Genomic DNA, 20556 nt, shown 5'->3' on the forward strand with positions numbered 1-20556 from the left:
GGTGATAAATTGCTGATTAGAAATTATTGAATTTGGAAAGCAGGAACGAAAGATGTGAGGAAGTCCAAATTGTAAAAGAAAGTAAGATTTAGAGTATGATGTTATATTGTTGTTTTATTTTATATTCTTTGTATGTGTATTTCTTTCTTTGTTTGTTTTTTCTCTCTTTTTTCTCTTTCTATGAATGTCGAAAACTTTGAATAAAAAATTATTTAAAAAAAATAAAAAATAAAGGATTTGTCCCTTTGGTTACACTGACGCATGTGTTAGGCAAGCATTTTAGGTACAGATCATTCCTGTCCCCCCTCCCCCCATTATTTCATTAATTTATTTCATAAAAATGTAGGAAATCTCAAACTGGTCCTCACAATGTTGGATAAATCAACCTCTTATTACCAACATTCTAGTCATCATCCTACTCACAAAGTGGCCAACCAGATGTCTATGGGAAGTCCAGATATTTGGGGGAGAGATACATTCATGTAACATTAGTTATAGATATTTACTTATGTATGCCTTCTATAGGAAGGACAATAAAGGATGCCACTCTGTATGTCAAAGTGAACATTGAGTCCAGCAAGCTAGAAATCCAAAAAGGGGAAACATTATGTGCGGTGATTCAGGACCCCAAATGTAATTTAGTTTTGGGGATGTGCTATTGTGCACCTTATATCAATGCTCAGGAAAATCTTGTGAGGCAGAAATCAAAGAAGCATTCAAAAGTGAAAATCTTGTTATACTGACATGTGAGTTAGGCAAGCATTTTAGGTGCAGGTCAATTTGGTTTTCATTATTTTAGTAATTTATTTCATAAAATATATACAACACTAGATTGCGGAAAGTTTCAAAGTGCTGTACACAATGTGGGACAAATCAGCCTCTGTGACAAACGGCATAGCCAGATCCGAGTCTGGTGATGCAGTTCCTCAGAATCTCACCAGAGTTCTGGAGCCTCTCTCTGAGAGGATATTGAGCTGCAGTTTGAGAGGGAGAGTTTTGGAGGTGAGGGGTTAGATAGAGATAGTGTTTGGAGAGGCTTCATTTCAGATGGGAGATGGGGATTAGAATAGAATTTACCTAATGGAAAATTGATTCTGATTTGAGCTGAGCAGTTCCTCTGAAGTGACTATCTATAGCAACAGGCAGGAGCCTTGCAGCTTGACTTGAGCAAGCAATATTTGTGTTTCTGTGCAAATAATGTAATAAACATTTTGGTGATTATAGACTGCTCTGCCTTCTTTCTTTCCACTAATGTTTTGTGCCACTGGGGAAGTGGTAATTCTGTATTGATTTATTTTGGGTGTTTGGATGTTTGAATGTGATGCCAATAAAAGGTTTGATGATGATGATGATGAATAAACATTTACCATTTTGGAACCTAAATAACACATCTTATCTTTTCTTGCTGCTGTATGGAAAAACATATGAATCCAATCTTTGAAAAATTTGTAAGTAAAACATTTTTAACTTACCAAATGTGTGGTCTTTTTCTATGCTTAGGCACGTGGGGAACTTTGAAAGCAACTTAGAATGGGGTATTTTAACAGACTACATTTCCACACATCACTTTGCTGCATTTTAAAAATTCTCTGCTGGGGCTCTCTCATCAAAGATTTGTTGTTGTTTAGTCGTTTAGTCGTGTCCGACTCTTCGTGACCCCATGGACCAGAGCACGCCAGGCATCTCTGTCCTCCACTATCTCCCGCAGTTTGGTCAAACTCATGCTGGTAACCTCGAAAACACTATCCAACCATCTCGTTCTCTGTTGCCCCCTTCTCCTTGTGCCCTCCATCTTTCCCAACATCAGTGTCTTCTCCAGGGAGTCTTCTCTTCTCATGAGGTGGCCAAAGTACTGGAGCCTCAGCTTCACGATCTGTCCTTCCAGTGAGCACTCAGGGCTGATTTCCTTAAGAATGGATGTGTTTGATCTTCTTGCAGTCCATGGGACTCTCAAGAGTCTTCTCCAGCACCATAATTCAAAAGCATCAATTCTTCGGCGATCAGCCTTCTTTATGGTCCAGCTCTCACTTCCATACATCACTACTGGGAAAACCATGGCTTTAACTATACGGACCTTTGTTGGCAAGGTGACGTCTCTACTTCTCAAGATGCTGTCTAGGCCTGTCATTGCCCTTCTCCCAAGAAGCAGGCGTCTTTTAATTTTGTGGCTGCTGTCACCATCTGCAGTGATCATGGAGCCCAAGAAAGTAAAATCTCTCACTGCCTCCATTTCTTCCCCTTCTATTTGCCAGGAGGTGATGGGACCAGTGGCCATGATCTTCGTTTTTTTGATTTATCAAAGATTACTTACACTAAACCTGGATCTAGGCATCAAATACACATTTTTAACCAAATACAAATAAAACCCTTCAGAAAGCATAGGTGAGCACAGGAGAACAGCTAGGCCAAGGTTTGACATAGCAGGTCTGTGAATCCAATTTGTTAGTGACCCCCATTGACACTTGCTATATATACATTGTAAGAGTTGTCTAAATAAGGATCTTTACACAATGGCAATAGTGTAACCTGGCACCGGAGTAAGTAATCAACTGGGAAACTATGATAATCCACACTGGTTTTCCCCAGGCTCTGAAAAGAAAGAAAGAAAGAATATTATTAAGGAAACTATGCAGGTAATATTCTAAGTAATTTCTGTGAAATGTGAAATGAGTCAGCTTGGTTTTTCCTTCCTGCCTATATTCTTAGGTAATGAGTGAAGTTACAGCGACATGGCTTTTAGTTGAGGCTGAGAGATGGGAAATTATTTCACATATAGCACACAAGTTGCACTGGTTGCCGCTTCATGTTGTGCTGCAGCTGTGATTTTAAATATTGTTGCACAGTGCAGAGATGGTCTCTCGGAAAATGAGATATAATGAGGCATCTGATCAAGGCCTGTATTTTAAAATGAGCTTAAAAGATATATTTGCAAATGTTTGTATGTTTCATGCCAGGCAGAAAAGCAGCTGGCTAAGTACTTTGGCAGTTGTTTATCCTCTTGAACAGGGCCTCCCTGATTTATAGCAGTAGCAGGAGACACGTTTCTCAAAGTTGTAAAAGGAAATTACAGGCTGGGAGCAAAGGTCATACTGACCATACATATTACAGAATACATTCAAGCTGCAAAAAACACTAATTAAGAGTTGGTAAATAGTAAGATTTATTGTTTAACAGAAAATAATACCAGGTGCCTCCCATTAGACTCGAGCCATATTTTCATAAGGTTAAAGGGCAAGAGCTAATAGGAACAGCAGCTGGCTGGGAAAGGGGGTGTAAACTAAAGAGGCTTTTTTTTTTTTTGAAACTGTCTTTACTAAGTTCCTTTTCTTCTAAAAAGCTATATATGTTAATGTATGAAATATATTGGCTTAATGTAATTATGCAAAGGATTTAGAAAGTAAGAAATGTTAGATTCTTATGTTAGATTCTTATTTCATTGATGGTGTGTGAGAATGTGAACCCAAGATCTCTGTTACCATGAGCCATCTGTTTTAGCCATCTGTTTTGGAGTGAATAGGGCAATAGGGCAATAGGGCAAAGGTGATCTGGTAATTAAGGTGCCTTGTCGAGGCAAATGTAAGATATATGGCTACTTGTCTGCCATTTATGGATAGAAGGAAATATAGCTCTTTGTCTCCCATAAAAGGTAATAGGTAATGGGTGTATCTTTTATTATTGGTTCTAGCAAACAGCCAATAGGAATTTCAACCAGGCTGATTGGACAGAGGCAGACAAAGGAGGAGCAAGGGGGCTGGGCTGAGGAAATATAAGTGCTGGCCATCAGGGCTGGAGTGGGCAGAGCTTTTGGTAACCATATACCACTGTGCCTATCATTTATTTCTCTGACAAATAAATTATTATTTTAATTTCTCTATTGCTGCGTTGAATATTTCATTCCAGCTAAGCGTTAACCACAAGCAGGGTGCTACAATAACTTTATTAAATAAAGTTAATAAAATGAAATAAAAAATACAAATAAATAAATAAACAATAAAGCGATCATTTTGCTTTCAGATTTTCTTAATGTTACACACCACTTCAGAATTTACCACTTATGTCCCTAGGCAATAAGTTCCAATTTCGATGCATTTTCCAGATGGGATCTGCTCACTATGGAAACAGAGAAGATGTGAGGTCAAATCTCAAAAGAAGGGTCTTCATTTTTCCTAGCTGAAGTGTCTCAGAAAGTATGAAGAAGTAATTATCTCCCCCTGCAATTATCTAAATCACACTAATTTGCTCACTTGACCAGATTTCTAAAGGCTTTCCGAAAGGCACTGGAAAACAATAAGGAAGCTTGGAAGTGGTTATAAATAACCTCCCGTGCCAGTGAGAGTTGGCAGTGGGGGGCACAGAGAGGCTGGCAGGGCTTTGTTAATATTACTTATCACAACTCTCTCTTTTCCTTGTATTAGCCAGGGTGATGCATTTCGATGTAAGAGGTGCATTGTTAGATTCAGGCAGCATTCAGTGCATCCAAAGTCATGCAGTTGGCGAATCTGGGCTTTGAGAGAGGCTTTGCTTCCAGGCTCCTAACACTGTTTCGGCTTCTTGCCATTGCGTGCAAAGCCTATAGTGTGAAGTGTCCTGCAGGTGACCCTATCCCTGTTCCTCATGAATGGTACCAGCCTGGTGACCTCCTCATTGGCGAGATTGCTTCTCAGATTATTTACTTTTTCCCTGAAGTTGATTTCAAGCAGCATAATTCACAGGAGCTGTTTGCGATTCCACAGTAAGTTGTTATAGATATGTATATGTTTGTCTGTGTGTCGTGTGTGAGTGTGAGTGAGCTGATATATATATATTATTATACTTTCCCTCTTCACTTAATGTGGCAATAAAGACACTTTTTTAAGTTCCACAACTATGCATTGAAAATACAAATAATGCCATTCGTTCAAACAATTCCAATGCAGATGAAATAAAAAGCCCTGCTTTAATGGCTTATCTACCATTTAAGGGGAAGACATTCTAAAGTGTAGTTGTCACCACACACTAAAGGATGAAGTCCCATATTGTATGTGCAGATGAACCTCTGCATGAGATGATATTTGCATGAGTAACATTAAATGGTTTTAAAGTCTGCTGCAAAACAGTATCCCATCATATAATGTTAGCGGATTATTTTCCTTCTGCAAAGCTTATGCAGAGCAGCAGCAGCAATCTCGCTGCTGAACTAGGCTTGGATCAGATTAAGATTTTCCCTGGTTTAGTTTACACCAGCTTGCTTTACACCAGTTTCTTCTGCTTGGGATTGCTCCCTCACACACTGATGCCCTATAGGGAGGGATATTCAGTTTCCCCAACCATCCGGCCCTGCTCCTGTCATTTATTAGACCTTGCGATAGACATATAGATGGTGAAGCTTAGCCCACCTATTACATCCATGCCAGAAAAAGCTCCCCTGGTATGTTATTGTTGCAGGCAGTTGTTAAAAGAGAAGCACAATTTTTTTTAAATGCAAGTTCTCCAACAGCTCCTATGAGCAATCAGTTTCATGGAACAGGATGGTTGAGGTTAATTCAGGAAACTCATGTTGCTTTCTAGTATAGCACCTGCAGGAAACTTGGCTCACTATATTGGTGATGATGTGTGTGACTTTAAAATGTGGAGCAAGAATTCTGATATATCATAAATGATGATTAAAATGAAAGTGGTTATTACTTATGAACATCAGGAATAAATATAAGGATAGACGTACAGAAATGAATGTGGATAACATAATAATGTGTTAGGCATCAACTTTCCTAAAATAATATGTCAACTCCATTGGTAGTGTAGTGACAAAGTTCCATCAGCATGTCCTGACCTTGGTGTTTGCCATTGAAGAGATCAACAAGAACCTGAAGATCTTGCCAAATATCACCCTTGGTTTCCACATCTATGACAGTTACTATTCAGCGATGATGACCTACCGGACCACTCTGGACCTGCTCTTCAAATCTCATAGATTTGTCCCCAACTACAAATGTGGAAACCAGAAGAACCTCATAGCTGTTATTGGAGGACTGACCTCTGACATCTCTTTTCACATAGCAGACATCTTGAATCTTTACAAGATACCACAGGTAGGATCTATGAACTGGGGAATGAAGGGGAATTGAAATTACACTTTTCTCTTTTCATTATCAGAGTAAATGCCTAGCTGGTAAGTAAAAGAATTGTTTGTAGAAACACAAAATCCTGTTAATTGTGTGATCTTATTTATTGGTGTGTGTGTTTTTCTTTTTGTAACTCTTCTCATCAGGGGTGTAGGAAGGGGTGCAGTGGGGCCGTCAGCCCCAGGTGTCATCCCATGGAGGGGGTGACAAAATCTCCCACCCCCCAGTGGATCACTCCACCACACCGTGATCGGACCCCCACCAGGAGAATCGCCCCGCCCCCTGGGTGCACATTATGTGTGCCACTCCGGGTACCCGAGCGGCTATCTCTGCCACTGCTTCTTGTAATAACAACGTCTATTCTAACGCCCTACCATGCAGGAATCTTTTGCCCAATGTGCCCAATGCTTTTTATAACAACAAATCTATTTCAATTCCCTAATTCACAATTTTTCATTTTATATACTGCATCACCAGCCTCCAACTATCTAAGTATCCTGATAATTTCACTGCTGCTTTTAACATAAGCATCAGCTTAGCAGCTACTGTTCGATACCATAAATACATTTTTCTCTTCACCCCCATCCTTCTATTAATCTTCCATCTATTTCATTGATAATTGATAGAACGACATCCCAAATACTTTAAACCTGCCAGCACTTTCACCAAGGTGGTATAGAATCTATCTTCTTACCTCCAAAAAATCAACATAATGGAAATCTCCTCGATCCATTTTTCAAACTTTCTACTCTCAAATCATGTTTCCATTTCAATTTACACAGGAAATTTCTTATTTTTATTCACCAATAAAGGAGTGAATTTGTTCACATTTTTTTGGTTTCATTTGTTCACATTTACTTATACCCTTCAAGTCCTAACAATTTCCCATCCCATAAATCTTACAGATTCTAATATCCCCTAAATATGTATCAAAATTAAATCATTCATCTCCCAGTAAGGGTGCTATACATGATGTACCATGCTAATAATTCATGCTAATTATGTTAATTATGTTACCTCTCCATTACAATTTTACCGTAACATGGATAGCAATATATGTTTGCACTCCATTGGTCTAACATACTGATTTTCTGCAATAACTTTATATTTTCCATTAGCTCACATATAGTTCATTTTCCTCAGAAGAAAACCAAGTAATGCAAGACTTCTCATTCTATCGCATGGTCCCAAATGAAGCTCATCAATATTTAGGGATTATCCGGCTACTTAAGTATTTCAGATGGATATGGGTTGGACTCTTTGTTGCCAATAATAAAACTGGAGAACATTTCTTGAAGATCCTGGAGCCATTGTTTTCAAAAAATGGAATCTGTTCATCCATCACTAAAAGAATCCCACGAAAAATTGGTATAGATAATCTAGTAGAAAGCCTCTATGACATCGTAGAAATTTATGTAACTCTCAGGGACAGCAAGGCCAATACATTTATCTGCTATGGAGAATCAGTGATGATTTCCTGGATAAGAAATGTAAATTTTATGCAACACCATGAATATAAAGAAGATATATTTATTGGAAAGGTGTGGATTATGACCACCCAGATAGATTTCACATCAACTGGCCTGCAGAAAAACTGGGATTTCCAGCTGTTTGAAGGTGCAATTTCATTCACAATTCATTCAGAAGAGCTTCTTGCCTTCGAAGAGTTTCTGAAGAACATAAAACCCCAGAGGAATGAAGCAGATGGTTTCCTCAAAGTTGTCTGGGAGCAAGCATTTGACTGCTTTTCTCCAGATTCAGAGTTCCCTGTGAATGTCAATGAAGCATGTTCTGGAGACGAAAAGTTGGAGAGTCTTACCTCAGGTCTTTTTGAAATACGCATGACTGGTCAGAGCTACATTATCTACAATGCTGTTTATGCTTTGGCTTATGCATTACATGCCATGTACTCATCGAGAGCCAAAGAAAGAGCAAGTGTGAGGCGGTGGGGAGTTGATGAACTTCAGTCATTCTACCCTTGGCAGGTAATGTCTCCCCATCAAAGTCTTCTTTTCATGTACAAATTAGTACAAGACAAGATCACACCCAGCTTTTTTGTGCATCAAAACCTGTTATTTAACCTAATACTACTACAGTTTTTTAAGGTTTGCATTTCATCCTGTAATTTCAGCATAAAATCTAGTTGAGTCTAAAACCTGAAGTATTTTAGCCCTCTGTTTCTCTTTAAACTAGACTGACAAATTCCTCCAAGCTGTTTCATTTAACAACTCAGCTGGAGAAATGATTTCCTTTAATGATGAAGGAGAATTCAGAGGTGGATTTGATATCATGAACCTGGTCACCTTCCCCAATAACTCTTTCCAGAGAGTAAAAGTTGGAAGAGTAGATGCCAATGACGAAAAAGAATTCATCATCAATGAAGATATAATTGTGTGGCATAAAAGGTTTAATCAGGTAGGGATAGTGACGGTCTCCTGAATGGAGTCTCTCTTCCTGCTGTGGGTAATCTGGGTGCCAGGGAAAAAAATCCTCTTTTGTCAAATGCAACCCTGAAAGCCATCAAATAAATCCTGCTAATCTGAATAATATTTACTAGCCTTCTTGGTGCTGGAAGGAAGCTTGAGGAACTAAGACTGATGTTGGCGATAGAATGCCATGTTCTAGGCCTTACTGGATAAATGAGAAAGCTAGAAATCATCAGGTAGAGATAGAATCCACTCGACAACTCTCAAAGGATTCAAATGTGAAAGTCCTTATCTTCTAACAAAGAAATGGAATCATCCCTAAGGATTGAGAAAGGGCCAATGTACCACCATTTTTTTAAAATGGAAGGCTGATCCTGGAAATTACAGGTCAGTTAGCTCAATGTTCAATGTAAAACTAGTGGAAAGTATTGTTAAAGATAAGCAACCAAGCAGATAGAAAAACAAGACTTCCTGAAGCAAAACCAGCATGACTTTTGCAAGGGCAGCTCCCATATCACTAAATTATTAGATATCTTTTATTGAGTAATCAAGCATATTGACAATGTAATGCACCCAAGACTCCTGAGTAAGCTTAGCAATCATGGTTCTTTTTCTCTGAATACTTTGCTTCAATATGGTATGTTTCTGGAGGTAAGCAACTTAAAAATCATTTCAAAATCTCACACCTAAAACTCTTATAATATTTGTGACTAGGTGCTTCCACTTTCTGTGTGTAATGAATATTGCCACCCTGGTCATCAGAAAAAAAGGAAGGAAGGGGAAATGTTTTGCTGCTATAATTGTGCCCCATGCCCAGAAGGGAAGATTTCAAACCAGACTGGTAGGTATTGTCCTCATTATAAAATGTTGTCATCATACATGCTTAATTCAATGTGGTTTTAAAGATGAATTGGGACTGAACTGCTGCTTCTTTATATTTTTCAGACATGGATGACTGTTACAAATGCCCAGAAGATCAATATCCAAGCATAAACAGAGATGATTGTATCCCAAAACATATGAACTTTCTGTCATATGAAGAACCTTTGGGGATCACTTTAGCATCAGTTGCTGGGGGGTTTTCCCTCATCACAGTCTGGGTGTTAGGGATTTTTATTAAATACAAAGACACCCCCATTGCGGAGGCCAACAACCGAGCTCTCACCTACACTCTCCTAATCTCCCTCCTTCTCTGCTTCCTCTCTTCTTTCTTATTCCTTGGTAAACCTTGTGTAGTGACCTGCCTTCTCCAACAACCCACTTTTGGCATCATTTTCTCAGTGGCCGTTTCTTGTGTCTTAGCCAAAACCATCACTGTAGTTGTAGCTTTCATAGCCACCAAGCCAGGCTCCAGCATGAGGAAGTGGGTGGGCAGAAAACTGTCCACCTCTATTGTCCTTTCGTGCTCCCTCATTCAAGTAACCACCTGTGCTTTTTGGATAGCAATGTTTCCACCCTTCCCTGATTTAGATATGCACTCAGTAATGGGTGAAATTATTGTGCAATGTAATGAAGGCTCTGTTGCCATCTTTTACTCTGTTCTGGGCTACATTGGTCTTTTGGCCATCACCTGCTTCATTGTGGCCTTCCTAGCCCGCAAGTTACCCGACAGCTTTAATGAAGCAAAGTTCATTACCTTTAGCATGTTGGCATTTTCTAGTGTTTGGGTCTCTTTTGTTCCAACCTACCTGAGCACACGTGGCAAACACATGGCGGCTGTGGAGATCTTCTCCATGCTGTCCTCTAGTATTGGGTTGTTGGTTTGCATCTTTTCCCCTAAATGCTACATCATTGTTTTGAAACCTGAACTAAACAGCAGGGAGCATCTAATTAGGAGAAAACATTAAGCATTCTATCTTTCAGCCGCTACATCACAACATCTAGTCATAGTCCTTCTCACACAGTGGCCAAACAGAAGACTATCAGAAGTCCAAGTATTTGTGGGGAGATACCTTTGCATAGCATTAGGTATGATTAATTATACAGTCGTACCTTGGGTTAAGAACTTAATTCGTTCTGGAGGTCCGTTCTTAACCTGAAACTGTTCTTAACCTGAGGTACCACTTTAGCTAATGGGGCCTCCCACCGCCGCACAATTTCTGTTCTCATCCTGAAGCAAAGTTCTTAACCTGAGGTTCTATTTCTGGGTTAGCGGAGTCTGTAACCTGAAGCGTCTGTAACCCGAGGTACCACTGTATAGAAATTGTTTAGGAAGGACAGGTAAGAATGTACTGAAGGAGAATGTCACTTTGTATGTCAAAATGGTCATTGAATCCAGCAAGCTATAAATCCAAAAGGGGGCAGACTCCTACCCAGAAGTCCATTATGAGTGGTGATACAAAACCCCAAGAGTAATTTAGTACTTGGGGTGTGCTCTTTTCCCCTAAAAACAATGCTTAGCAAGAACTTGAGATGCAGAAATAATAATAATAAAAATCATTCCAAACAGGAACTGTTGTAGTAATGGGTAACTTCAACCATCCTTACAGAGACTATACCCTAGAACAGTTGGTCACAGAACAGATTAGACAGAAAATTACCTTGGACTTTATCTTAAGTGGCAATCAGAACTTGTTGAAAGATGTCATGTTGTTTAACCAGTTGGAAGCAGTGACCATAGTGCTACTGAAATAAATATAAATGGTCAATGGCCAAGAAAAGCCATTACCGTCAAATTCTACTTCCAAAATGAACCTTCCCTCCAAAAGAGGGGATTGGTTAAAAAAAAAAAAGAATTTGGGAAGAAATGTCAATGAAATTACTCCAAATGCTTGGGAGTTGTCAAAAAAACAATATTGGAGAATCAGCTGGTTTATACAGTATACTGCCGATCTGTGGAGGTGTTATCAGGACCAAGGGGGTGCTGATGTGGTTACCAAGTATAGTTGGAAGATGTTAGAGACAATAAAGCTTTCTTCATAAATCCATTTGTCTTCACAGAGGAAAATATTGGGCAGATGTTTACACTTGAACTAAGAAACAAACAACAAATAAACCCCCTAAGATACAAAATAAAATCTGATGGCCATGGGCTTTGTACCTGAGGCTTGAGGGACCACTAATAGTGACTCCCTCAAAGACCTCAGAGGCATAAGGGAAGAGGCTTAAAGGTATGGGACATCCTATTCATCATTGTGCTAAGTCCCAAACTGAACAGCAGGGAACAACTAATAAGGAGAACACATTAAGCATTCTATCTTTCAACTACCATTGGTAAGGGGTATCCTGCACCCAATTTGTAAATTAATTAAAGAATTTTGAACCTAGCCTAATAAAACATTAACAACTAGTGCAAACTTTTTAGCATTGAACATATGTGTTGGTGATAGTCTTTCCCTCATCAACAGTCTAACCGCAGCTTTTGGCACATGTTGAAGCCTCCAGACAGGGTCCAAAGGAAGCCTCACATAGAGTGCATTGTGATAATTGAATCTTGGTATTACTCATACATGGGTCACTGTGGCCAGACTATAACTGTACAAGAACAGTTCTCATTGGTGTTCCACCATAGCTTGCAAAATGCATGTTGAGTTTATAGAAGGAAAATCCCTGCTTAAGCAGAGTCAGTGTTGATTGCAGTGCTTTTTTCCTTTAAAAAAAAAAGTACTCTCATTTTGACTTAAGAAAATCACCATTTTATAGTTTGAATCAGGAAAAATAAATACAAATACAATGAAATTGACCAATCACAGTGCTAGATTCCAACTCCTACTTCACACATTAAAGGCTCACTTCTGTCTGAGATTCAGGAAACACTGTGACAGGAAATGAGGCCACCATTGCGGGTAGCAATGGAACTGATGATTCACGGTGCTAGAGAAGAAACTAAAATTTTAAACAAATTTAGTTTCTTCTCCCATTAGATTCACAAAATGTTTAGGGGTATGCGTACCCCTGCGTCCCTCCAGAAAAAAAAGCACTGCTTGCTTGCTTGATTGACTGATTGACTGATGGCATTTAACCCCACCTTTTCTCCAAGGAACTTAAGGTAGCTTATATATTTTCCTCTTCATTTTATCCTCCCAAACATCCATGGTTAGGCTAAAGGAGAATGACTGGCTCAAGGTCACCCAGTGAACTTCATGGATGAGTTTGGATTTGAACCCTTGAGCAAACTTGCAAGTCCAAAGCAATCACTTTTAAGATAAGATGATGTGAGAAAAACAGAACCAGGCTAGCAGGGAAAATAAGAATTAGAAACTGGGGGGGGGGGATAGGAAATCATGTCATAAGCAGCAACAGGGGAAAAAATGGTGTATTCAATTGTCCTTCCTACTTGCCTACAGAGAAGAACAAGGGAACTTTCCCAACATAACCCTTGTTTCGTTTCCCAGTTTCTTTCCCATTTGTTGTGCTTCTATCATGCAACAGTATGTTGGGGCATCTCCAGCATTCACCAGAAGCTGTTTGGTGAAGATGCCAAGCATACTAGTATGCAGAGGGAATGCCACAGTTCAAAATGCCACAGAGAATGCTCGTAAGGCCTCACTGTCCTCTTGGAGACTGCTCCTCATGGAAATCTAGAACCAAGGTCCCATTTCCCATCTGTTCAGCCAGCAGAGAAGACTTCTGGTCACAAATGGAAGACAAGAAACAACATCATTTCCTACCAATAGGCTCACTCAGTATCAAAACACTGAAAAAGCAATTACTGTCCCCCTGCAATTATCCAAAGCATAATCATCTGCTCATGCAGTCAAAGCTTCAGAGACTTTCAAAAAGGCATGAGGAAACAATTTGTAAGCAAGCCTCAAAGTGGTTATAAACGAACACCTGTGCCATGGGAAGCTGGGATTAAGTGCAAGAGGCAGGCAGGGCCATTTCTGACACTTTTCTCCCTTAGCCTTTTATAAGCTCAATATAAGGAAATAGGTGCAAGGCAGCTCATATTTAGAAGTAAGATTTGGGGAAAGCATGTTAGGAAAAACATTGCTACTGCTTCTTCTGCATTCCATTGTGTCCAAAGTAGGTCCCATGAAATGTCTCACAGGCGATCCCCTGCCTATACCACATGAATGGTACCAGCCAGGTAGTTTCCTCATCGGTGAGATTACTTCTCAGATCATTTACTTTTTCCATGAAGTTTTGTTCAAGGAAAATCCTACTCAGAACCTCTTTGACATTCCACAGTAAGGATCCTTTTTTCCCTGATTCTCTAATACTGCAGGAATTTTGTAAATATAAAATAGATATGGGGTAGTATCCAATGCACTAAGGATTTGTGCATGGGGGGTTATAAAACATTCATAGAAGTAATCTCTATGAGTATTTCTTCTGCATTGGAAAGAGAGATTAAATATACTGATATATTTTTATCAAGAGATCACAAAGTGGACTATGCATTACAGATGACAAATCAAATTGTTTTCTGTAACAAAGTATAACTAGAGGTTTGGCTGGTGAGAATGGTGATACTAAGCTGTAGGGAATCATAAACAAATGGAAAAGATATTAAATTGAAAAGAGTTCCAATTGCTCATATAGATTAGTGGGATTATAGAGTAACAGCTTCATGCATTGTAAATACATAATCAGAATTGGGGGGGGGGATGTCTATTGTCAGGGTGGTGACCATGTTTTGGCAACATGTATTTATTTTGGCTTTTGCTGTAAGTGAACTCAGCTCAGTTACGAACAGGAACTACGAGGGTTGTAGCATAAAGGATTCATGCATGATAGACTCATCTACTGAATTAATGAAAGAAACACTATTGGCAGTGTCATTACCAAGTTTTACCAGCATGCTCTGGCCCTGGTGTTTGCCATAAATGACATCAACAAGAATCTTGAGATGTTACCTAATATCACACTTGGTTTCCACATCTCTGACACCTATTACGATGCAAAGATGACCTATCGCACCACCCTGGATCTGATTTTCAAATCACATACATTTCTCCCCAACTACAAGTGTGGAACACAGAAAAACCTCCTAGCCGTCATTGGAGGACTGGGCTCGGACACTTCTTTCCATGTGATGAACATCTTAGGTCTGCACAAGATACCACAGGTAGGATATGTGCATGGGTGCTGATGGTAATATTATATTTTTCTGTTATCTTTCAGAAGAAAAAACTAGTATCTTAGAATTTGGCTGTATTTCCAAATAAGATAAGATCTCAATAACTTAAGAAAATTCAGTCAGAAAAAGACCCTATCACTGACCAACTTCAAAAATTATTTTGGAGAATATATTTTGTCATGCCGAAGTTCCTAATACCAGCCGCCTGAAAAGTAAACTACTCCTAACCTATCTCTGCAGTATCTGTATGTTTATGTTTTCTTTCAGCTTTCATATGGCTCATTTGCCATAGATGAGACCAAAACAATGGAAGTTCCTCCCTTTTACCGCATGGTCCCAAACGAAAACCTTCAGTATATGGGGATTATATGGTTACTTCAGCATTTTAGGTGGACATGGGTGGGGCTTGTTGTTGTGGATGATAACAGTGGAGAGCAATTCCTAAGAATACTGGAGCCATTGTTTTCTAAACATGGAATATGTTCAGCATTCACAAAAAGAATCCCACAAGAAGTTCGTATGGAGGAATTCATAAATCATTTTTCTAGGTCAAGTCCAATTGATTTATCTCGGGAAGATTATAGAGCCAGTACAATGATCATGTATGGAGAATCTTTAACAATCTTGCGGCTGAAAACTTTTATTCATTCACCAGAATCAGAAAATACACAAAACCCATTATTTGGAAAGGTGTGGATTGTGACAACCCAGACAGATTTTATATTAACAGGTGCCGCAAGAGGATGGGATTTCCAGATGTTCCAGGGTGCTATTTTATTTGCTATTCACACAAAAGAGGTTCCAGGTTTCAGGGAATTCCTTCAGAATATAAACCCTACCAGGACTGAAAGAGATGGTTTCCTCCAAAATTTCTGGGAGCAAGCATTTGATTGTTTATTTCCAGATCCAGGTATGCCTGTGATGGATGATGACACATGTACTGGAGAAGAGAGGCCAGAAAGTCTCATTGCAGGTCTTTTTGAAATGCACATGACTGGACACAGCTACAGTATCTATAATGCAGTTTATGCTTTGGCTCATGCTTTGCATGCAATTGACTTCTCTAAATCCAAACGCAGATCAAAGATAGTTGGTAGCAATATCCAACTTCAATCTTTGCAGCCTTGGCAGGTAATTTCTTCTCAACAAACTCTGCTGATTTCAATCACCCAGATTGCTACAGGGTGAGAATACCAGTACATTACTTTTTGTTCTCTTTGAATAAATAATGAAAACATTCTACACCGTTTTTCTTTTAAAACGTTGATTTACATTTCCTTTCTATTTTTGAAACTTGCAATGAATGGCATTCTGAAATCTTCAGCATGCTGTTATTTTTTGTTGATTTCTTTCCTTTTATATTTGAAATAGCTCCATCAGTTTCTTCAAGGCATCTCCTTTAACAACTCAGCTGGAGAAACTATGTCCTTTAATGATCAGTGGGAAATGCGTGGTGGATTTGACATCATGAACTTGGTCACCTTCCCCAACAATTCCTTTCAGAGAATAAAAATTGGAAGTGTTGATCACTATGCTGCTGATAGGAGAATATTCACCATTAGTGAGGATAACATTGTGTGGCACAGATATTTTAATGAGGTATTGATTCTAGTTCTATCTTGGTAAAGCCATTGTGTTAAACAATGAAGTAAGATTGCTTTTTCCCAATATATTCTGATCTTGCAATGGCACATAAAGCTGTTGAATGATTTCAATTATTCATTTCACATTCAGAAACAAGTACATGCATCCATATAATACTATTCCTGATTTGAATATAATTTTACCTTTTCCATACATATTTAATGAACATTGAAATTTAATTAACTTTTTGCTCTAGGTAAAATAAGGTAAAGGATCCCTGGACAGTTAAGTCCAGTCAAAGAAACTATGGGATGCAGCGCTCATACCGATTCAGAACAGGTCCTCTGCAGAACTGTCCCCAAATTCATACCTTGTACCCACACGTGTTCTATGTAGATGCCCTGAGTGCCATGCCAGGATGGAATAACATAGAATCAGAAATGATTGTGAGAGTGGTTTTTGGTGTGTGAAATAATTGCCTACTTTGTATGCTCTGCAATATCCTTATTAAATAAATAAATAACTACAATGACAAAAACATCATGCACCTATGTTTATTAAATATGATAGATATCATTTCATCTGAACATGCTGCAGGGCTGTCTCCATCGTTGTGATATGGGGTTTGGGGCTGCATCAACAAGTAAGAAGTGTATTTTTTAAAATATCACTAATTGTAAAAACAATCAATATGTATATGGACAGGTGGTTCCCCTTTCTGTGTGCAATGAATATTGCCACCCGGGTCATCAGAAGAAAAGGAAGGAGGGTGAACAATTTTGCTGCTATGATTGTGCTCCATGTCCAGAGGGGAAGATTTCAAACCAAACGGGTAGGTCATGCCATTTTGCTGTAGTACAGGCTGAAAAGAATTTGCTGTATTCAATGAATTGTCACTGAGTTCAAATTCCCCCAACCTAAATTTCAGATATGGAAGACTGTTTCAAATGCCCAGAAGATCAGTATCCAAGCAACAATAAAAATCAATGCAACCCCAAAGTTATACATTTTCTGTCTTATGAAGAACCTTTAGGCAAAGGCTTAGCTTCAACTGCAGCTTCTTTTTCTTTCATCACAACCTTGGTGTTTGCTTCTTTTGTTAAGCATAAAGATACCCCCATAGTCAAAGCCAACAACCGGGACCTCACCTACATTCTCCTAGTCTCCCTCCTGCTCTGCTTTCTCACCTCTTTGCTATTCCTTGGCCAACCTGGGAAAGTGACCTGTCTTCTCCGACAACCAGCTTTCAGCATCATCTTCTCAGTGGCTGTTTCTTGTGTGTTGGCCAAGACCATCATTGTTTCTCTAGCATTCATGGCCACAAAACCAGGATCAAGAGTGAAGAAATGGATGGGGAAGAAAGTATCTTATTCAATTGCTGTTTGTTGTTCACTTGTTCAATTGTGCTTTTGCACGGTGTGGCTCTCAACCTTTCCCCCATTCCCTGATTTAGACATGCATTCAGTGAATGAAGAAATCATTGTTCAGTGTAATGAAGGGTCTGTCACCATGTTCTATTGTGTCCTGGGCTACATGGGTCTCCTGGCCATCATCAGCTTCATTGTGGCCTTCCTGGCCCGCAAGCTACCTGACAGTTTTAATGAAGCAAAGTTCATCACTTTCAGCATGTTGGCATTTTGCAGTGTTTGGTTGTCCTTTGTTCCAACTTACCTGAGCACCAGAGGAAAAGGCATGGTGGTTGTGGAGATCTTCTCCATCTTGGTCTCCAGTGCTGTGTTACTGGGATGCATCTTTTTCCCTAAGTGCTACATCATTGTGCTGAGGCCTGAACTGAACAGCAGGGAGCAGATAATGAGGAGAAAGAATTAAGAAAATTGTCCTCTTTTCTCCAATATACTGCTTTGGATGATGGGCAAGTATTTCGGGTACAGATCAGCTACAAGGACAGTGGTGTAAAATAATACATAAACTGTGAGCAGACTAACTGCGGTCAGACATATGAAGCTACATATGTATAAATTGTCAGCAACTAAGAGTTTAAGAACCACAAGGCTTTTCAAAATGCCAAGAAGGGTTCCTACTGCATTAGAGGAAGAATTTTGTGTAATGTTGTTGTTGTTTAGTCGCTTAGTCGTGTCCGACTCTTCGTGACCCCATGGACAAGAGCACGCCAGGCACCTCTGTCCTCCACTACCTCCCGCAGTTTGGTCAAACTCATGCTGGTAACCTCGAAAACACTATCCAACCATCTCGTCCTCTGTCGCCCCCTTCTCCTTGTGCCCTCCATCTTTCCCAGCATCAGTGTCTTCTCCAGGGAGTCTTCTCTTCTCATCAGGTGGCCAAAGTACTGGAGCCTCAGCTTCACGATCTGTCCTTCCAGTGAGCACTCAGGGCTGATTTCCTTAAGAATGGATGCATTTGATCTTCTTGCAGTCTAATGCTCTATTTATTCTTAATTTTAAGAACAGTTCCTTAAGGGAGCCAGAGCGGCCAAAAGGCAATCAGTTATGATGGGGGCTAGAGCTTAGCCAACTGACCAGAGGACAAAACTTCAACTGAACTCTTCCAGAATGGAAGTGTGATCTTGAAAAAAGTCACTGCATTTTGTTAAGAGATTAAACGGTTTCTGAAGGTGCATTGGACCTCCTTTTCACCCTTGATTAATTTAACCCCTTCTCTCTCTCTCTCTCTCTCTCTCTCTCTCTCTCTCTCTCTAGATATTGTTCCCTTTGATCTTAAATATGATGTGATCATGTAATTTGAATGGAAAATTATATTCTTTTATATGCTGAATTGGATAAGTGTATAACTATTTTATACAAGTGGTTCCACAGTTTTTAGGAGGGGTGGAGGTGCCAGTAATCTCTATGACGTTGTTGCTGTAAATGCCACACTTTTAACATTTGGGGAGGAAAGAAGAAGCTGGTACTGAGTACCCCTGAGTACCCCCAAAAAACCCACTACACAACTCACATAATTCCTAAACACTATTCATTATTAAATCAAGCACTACCCCTTCTCTTCTCACTTCAAAGTGTTGTGTTGTTGAGACCAGCAGTGTCCTCACCCCATTTCTGACACATCTGGGGGAGGATTTTACATCTTATGGGGAAGTGGTGAATAGATATTGAGCCATGGCAATGGCTATTATTGATTTCTTTTCTTCATCTTAATGGTGCTCTGCATTAAAAAACAATGAATGTCTTTGTGTCTATCTGTCTGTTGATTGATAATTTGATATAGACATGATCTTTATATTTTAATTACACCAATGTCAGAGAAAGAGCTCCCCAGAAAGACGATGGGGATAGTGAAGGGGACAGAGAGCCAGGGAATGCCAAAGCCAGGGCTCCCCAGAGAGGGAGAGAGAGTTAGAAAAGTTAGAAAAGTTCTCCATCCTTCCCAGCCGTTTGAAGACAGCTCCTCACAACACATCTTCTCATCTGCTGGAGAAGAGGAGATAATTTCTCAGGGAAGCGAGAGAGGTCTGGAGAGCCTCCAAGGCACTGATAAATGGTCTCTAGCAACAACTAAAGGGGGGTGGTTTGTAAGAGGAAGGGGTAGGACGCCAACCACAATCCCCCCGTGCTCGTAGGTTAACAAGCATCAAGGAAAGACATCAATCAAAGAATCGAAAGGGGAGTTCCTCGAGGGTATCCTGTTGGTGGCCAAATCGGAGCCGAGATGTGTCAATGTCTTGAAAGGAGCCGGTAGCTGTGTGAATGGCTCTGAGTGAAATTACTGTATATAATAAAACTGCTTGAAAGTTGATAGAGTCTGCTTGCTGCCTAATTAAGCCGAGGACTAGATGGTGACAACCAGCTAGCAATTAGAGTGGAAAGTGACACAATAACTGCACAAATCTAAACTTATCAATACTATCCAAAGTTTCTATAACCCGCCCAAACTCTGTGTTAATCTGCAGTCCTTACTCACACAAGCAAAGAAAGGAAGGATGGCTGGCACCACCCAACAGCCAATCATTGGCCTTTTCAAAGCCATATTCCTTTACCCCATGGTTTGCTAGTAAGACATGCTAGCAAAATAGCCTGATGGCAAGTGATTGGCAGGTGTGTAAGATGAAGCTCTAACTCTAAGACACAGACACTTTCATTCCAGGACTATCACTGCTTGGGTTATTCAGTCTAGATGATGGCTTTACCAGAGAATGTCATTTACTCGATTTAATTTGTTTTTCAGAGAGATCAGGAACCAACTTTTCTTTCTCATTGCTTCATGGCAGAGAAGGGATATTTGTGGACATTTACATGTCATTGAATCTTTGATATTGCAGGCAGGAATTGATGGAAGTTTTTTCTCCAACAACAAAGCACCAAATTATTAATGCACCTGCTTTAGGGAATAGAGTAGACTTGTGGACTGTTCCATAAAGATGAACCAATTTTTTTCCTACCCAAAGTGTCACTCAGTATCAAAGCTTTGAAGAGGCGATTATTTCCCT

The 20556-nt window shown here is 39.6% G+C and overlaps 2 protein-coding genes across 2 annotated transcripts; both read left to right on the plus strand.

Annotated features, from left to right (window-relative positions):
• The first annotated feature begins 4484 nt into the window (after positions 1-4484).
• LOC144325230 (vomeronasal type-2 receptor 26-like) lies at positions 4485-10374 on the plus strand. Its single transcript, XM_077917853.1, has 5 exons — positions 4485-4732; positions 5777-6068; positions 8295-8516; positions 9242-9368; positions 9473-10374. The coding sequence occupies exons 1-5, from the start codon at positions 4485-4487 to the stop codon at positions 10372-10374; spliced, it is 1791 nt and encodes a 596-aa protein (XP_077773979.1).
• Positions 10375-14879: 4505 nt separating this feature from the next.
• LOC144325231 (extracellular calcium-sensing receptor-like) lies at positions 14880-19830 on the plus strand. The gene is made up of 3 exons (XM_077917854.1): positions 14880-15680; positions 15921-16148; positions 19690-19830. The coding sequence occupies exons 1-3, from the start codon at positions 14880-14882 to the stop codon at positions 19828-19830; spliced, it is 1170 nt and encodes a 389-aa protein (XP_077773980.1).
• Positions 19831-20556: the final 726 nt, after the last annotated feature.

The sequence above is a fragment of the Podarcis muralis genome, chromosome 13 (genome assembly GCF_964188315.1).
Source record: "Podarcis muralis chromosome 13, rPodMur119.hap1.1, whole genome shotgun sequence".
Classification (NCBI taxonomy): domain Eukaryota; kingdom Metazoa; phylum Chordata; class Lepidosauria; order Squamata; family Lacertidae; genus Podarcis; species Podarcis muralis.

Excerpts from the sequence above, each read along its gene's own strand:
- LOC144325230 (XM_077917853.1), top strand. The coding sequence starts at position 4,485 with ATGCAGTTGGCGAATCTGGGCTTTGAGAGAGGCTTTGCTTCCAGGCTC. Across the intron at positions 8,517-9,241 it reads GGCATAAAAGGTTTAATCAG|GTGCTTCCACTTTCTGTGTG; the intron begins GTAGGGATAGTG and ends ATTTGTGACTAG. Across the intron at positions 9,369-9,472 it reads GAAGATTTCAAACCAGACTG|ACATGGATGACTGTTACAAA; the intron begins GTAGGTATTGTC and ends TATATTTTTCAG.
- LOC144325231 (XM_077917854.1), top strand. The coding sequence starts at position 14,880 with ATGGTCCCAAACGAAAACCTTCAGTATATGGGGATTATATGGTTACTT. Across the intron at positions 15,681-15,920 it reads AATCTTTGCAGCCTTGGCAG|CTCCATCAGTTTCTTCAAGG; the intron begins GTAATTTCTTCT and ends TATTTGAAATAG. Across the intron at positions 16,149-19,689 it reads GGCACAGATATTTTAATGAG|GTTAACAAGCATCAAGGAAA; the intron begins GTATTGATTCTA and ends CCGTGCTCGTAG.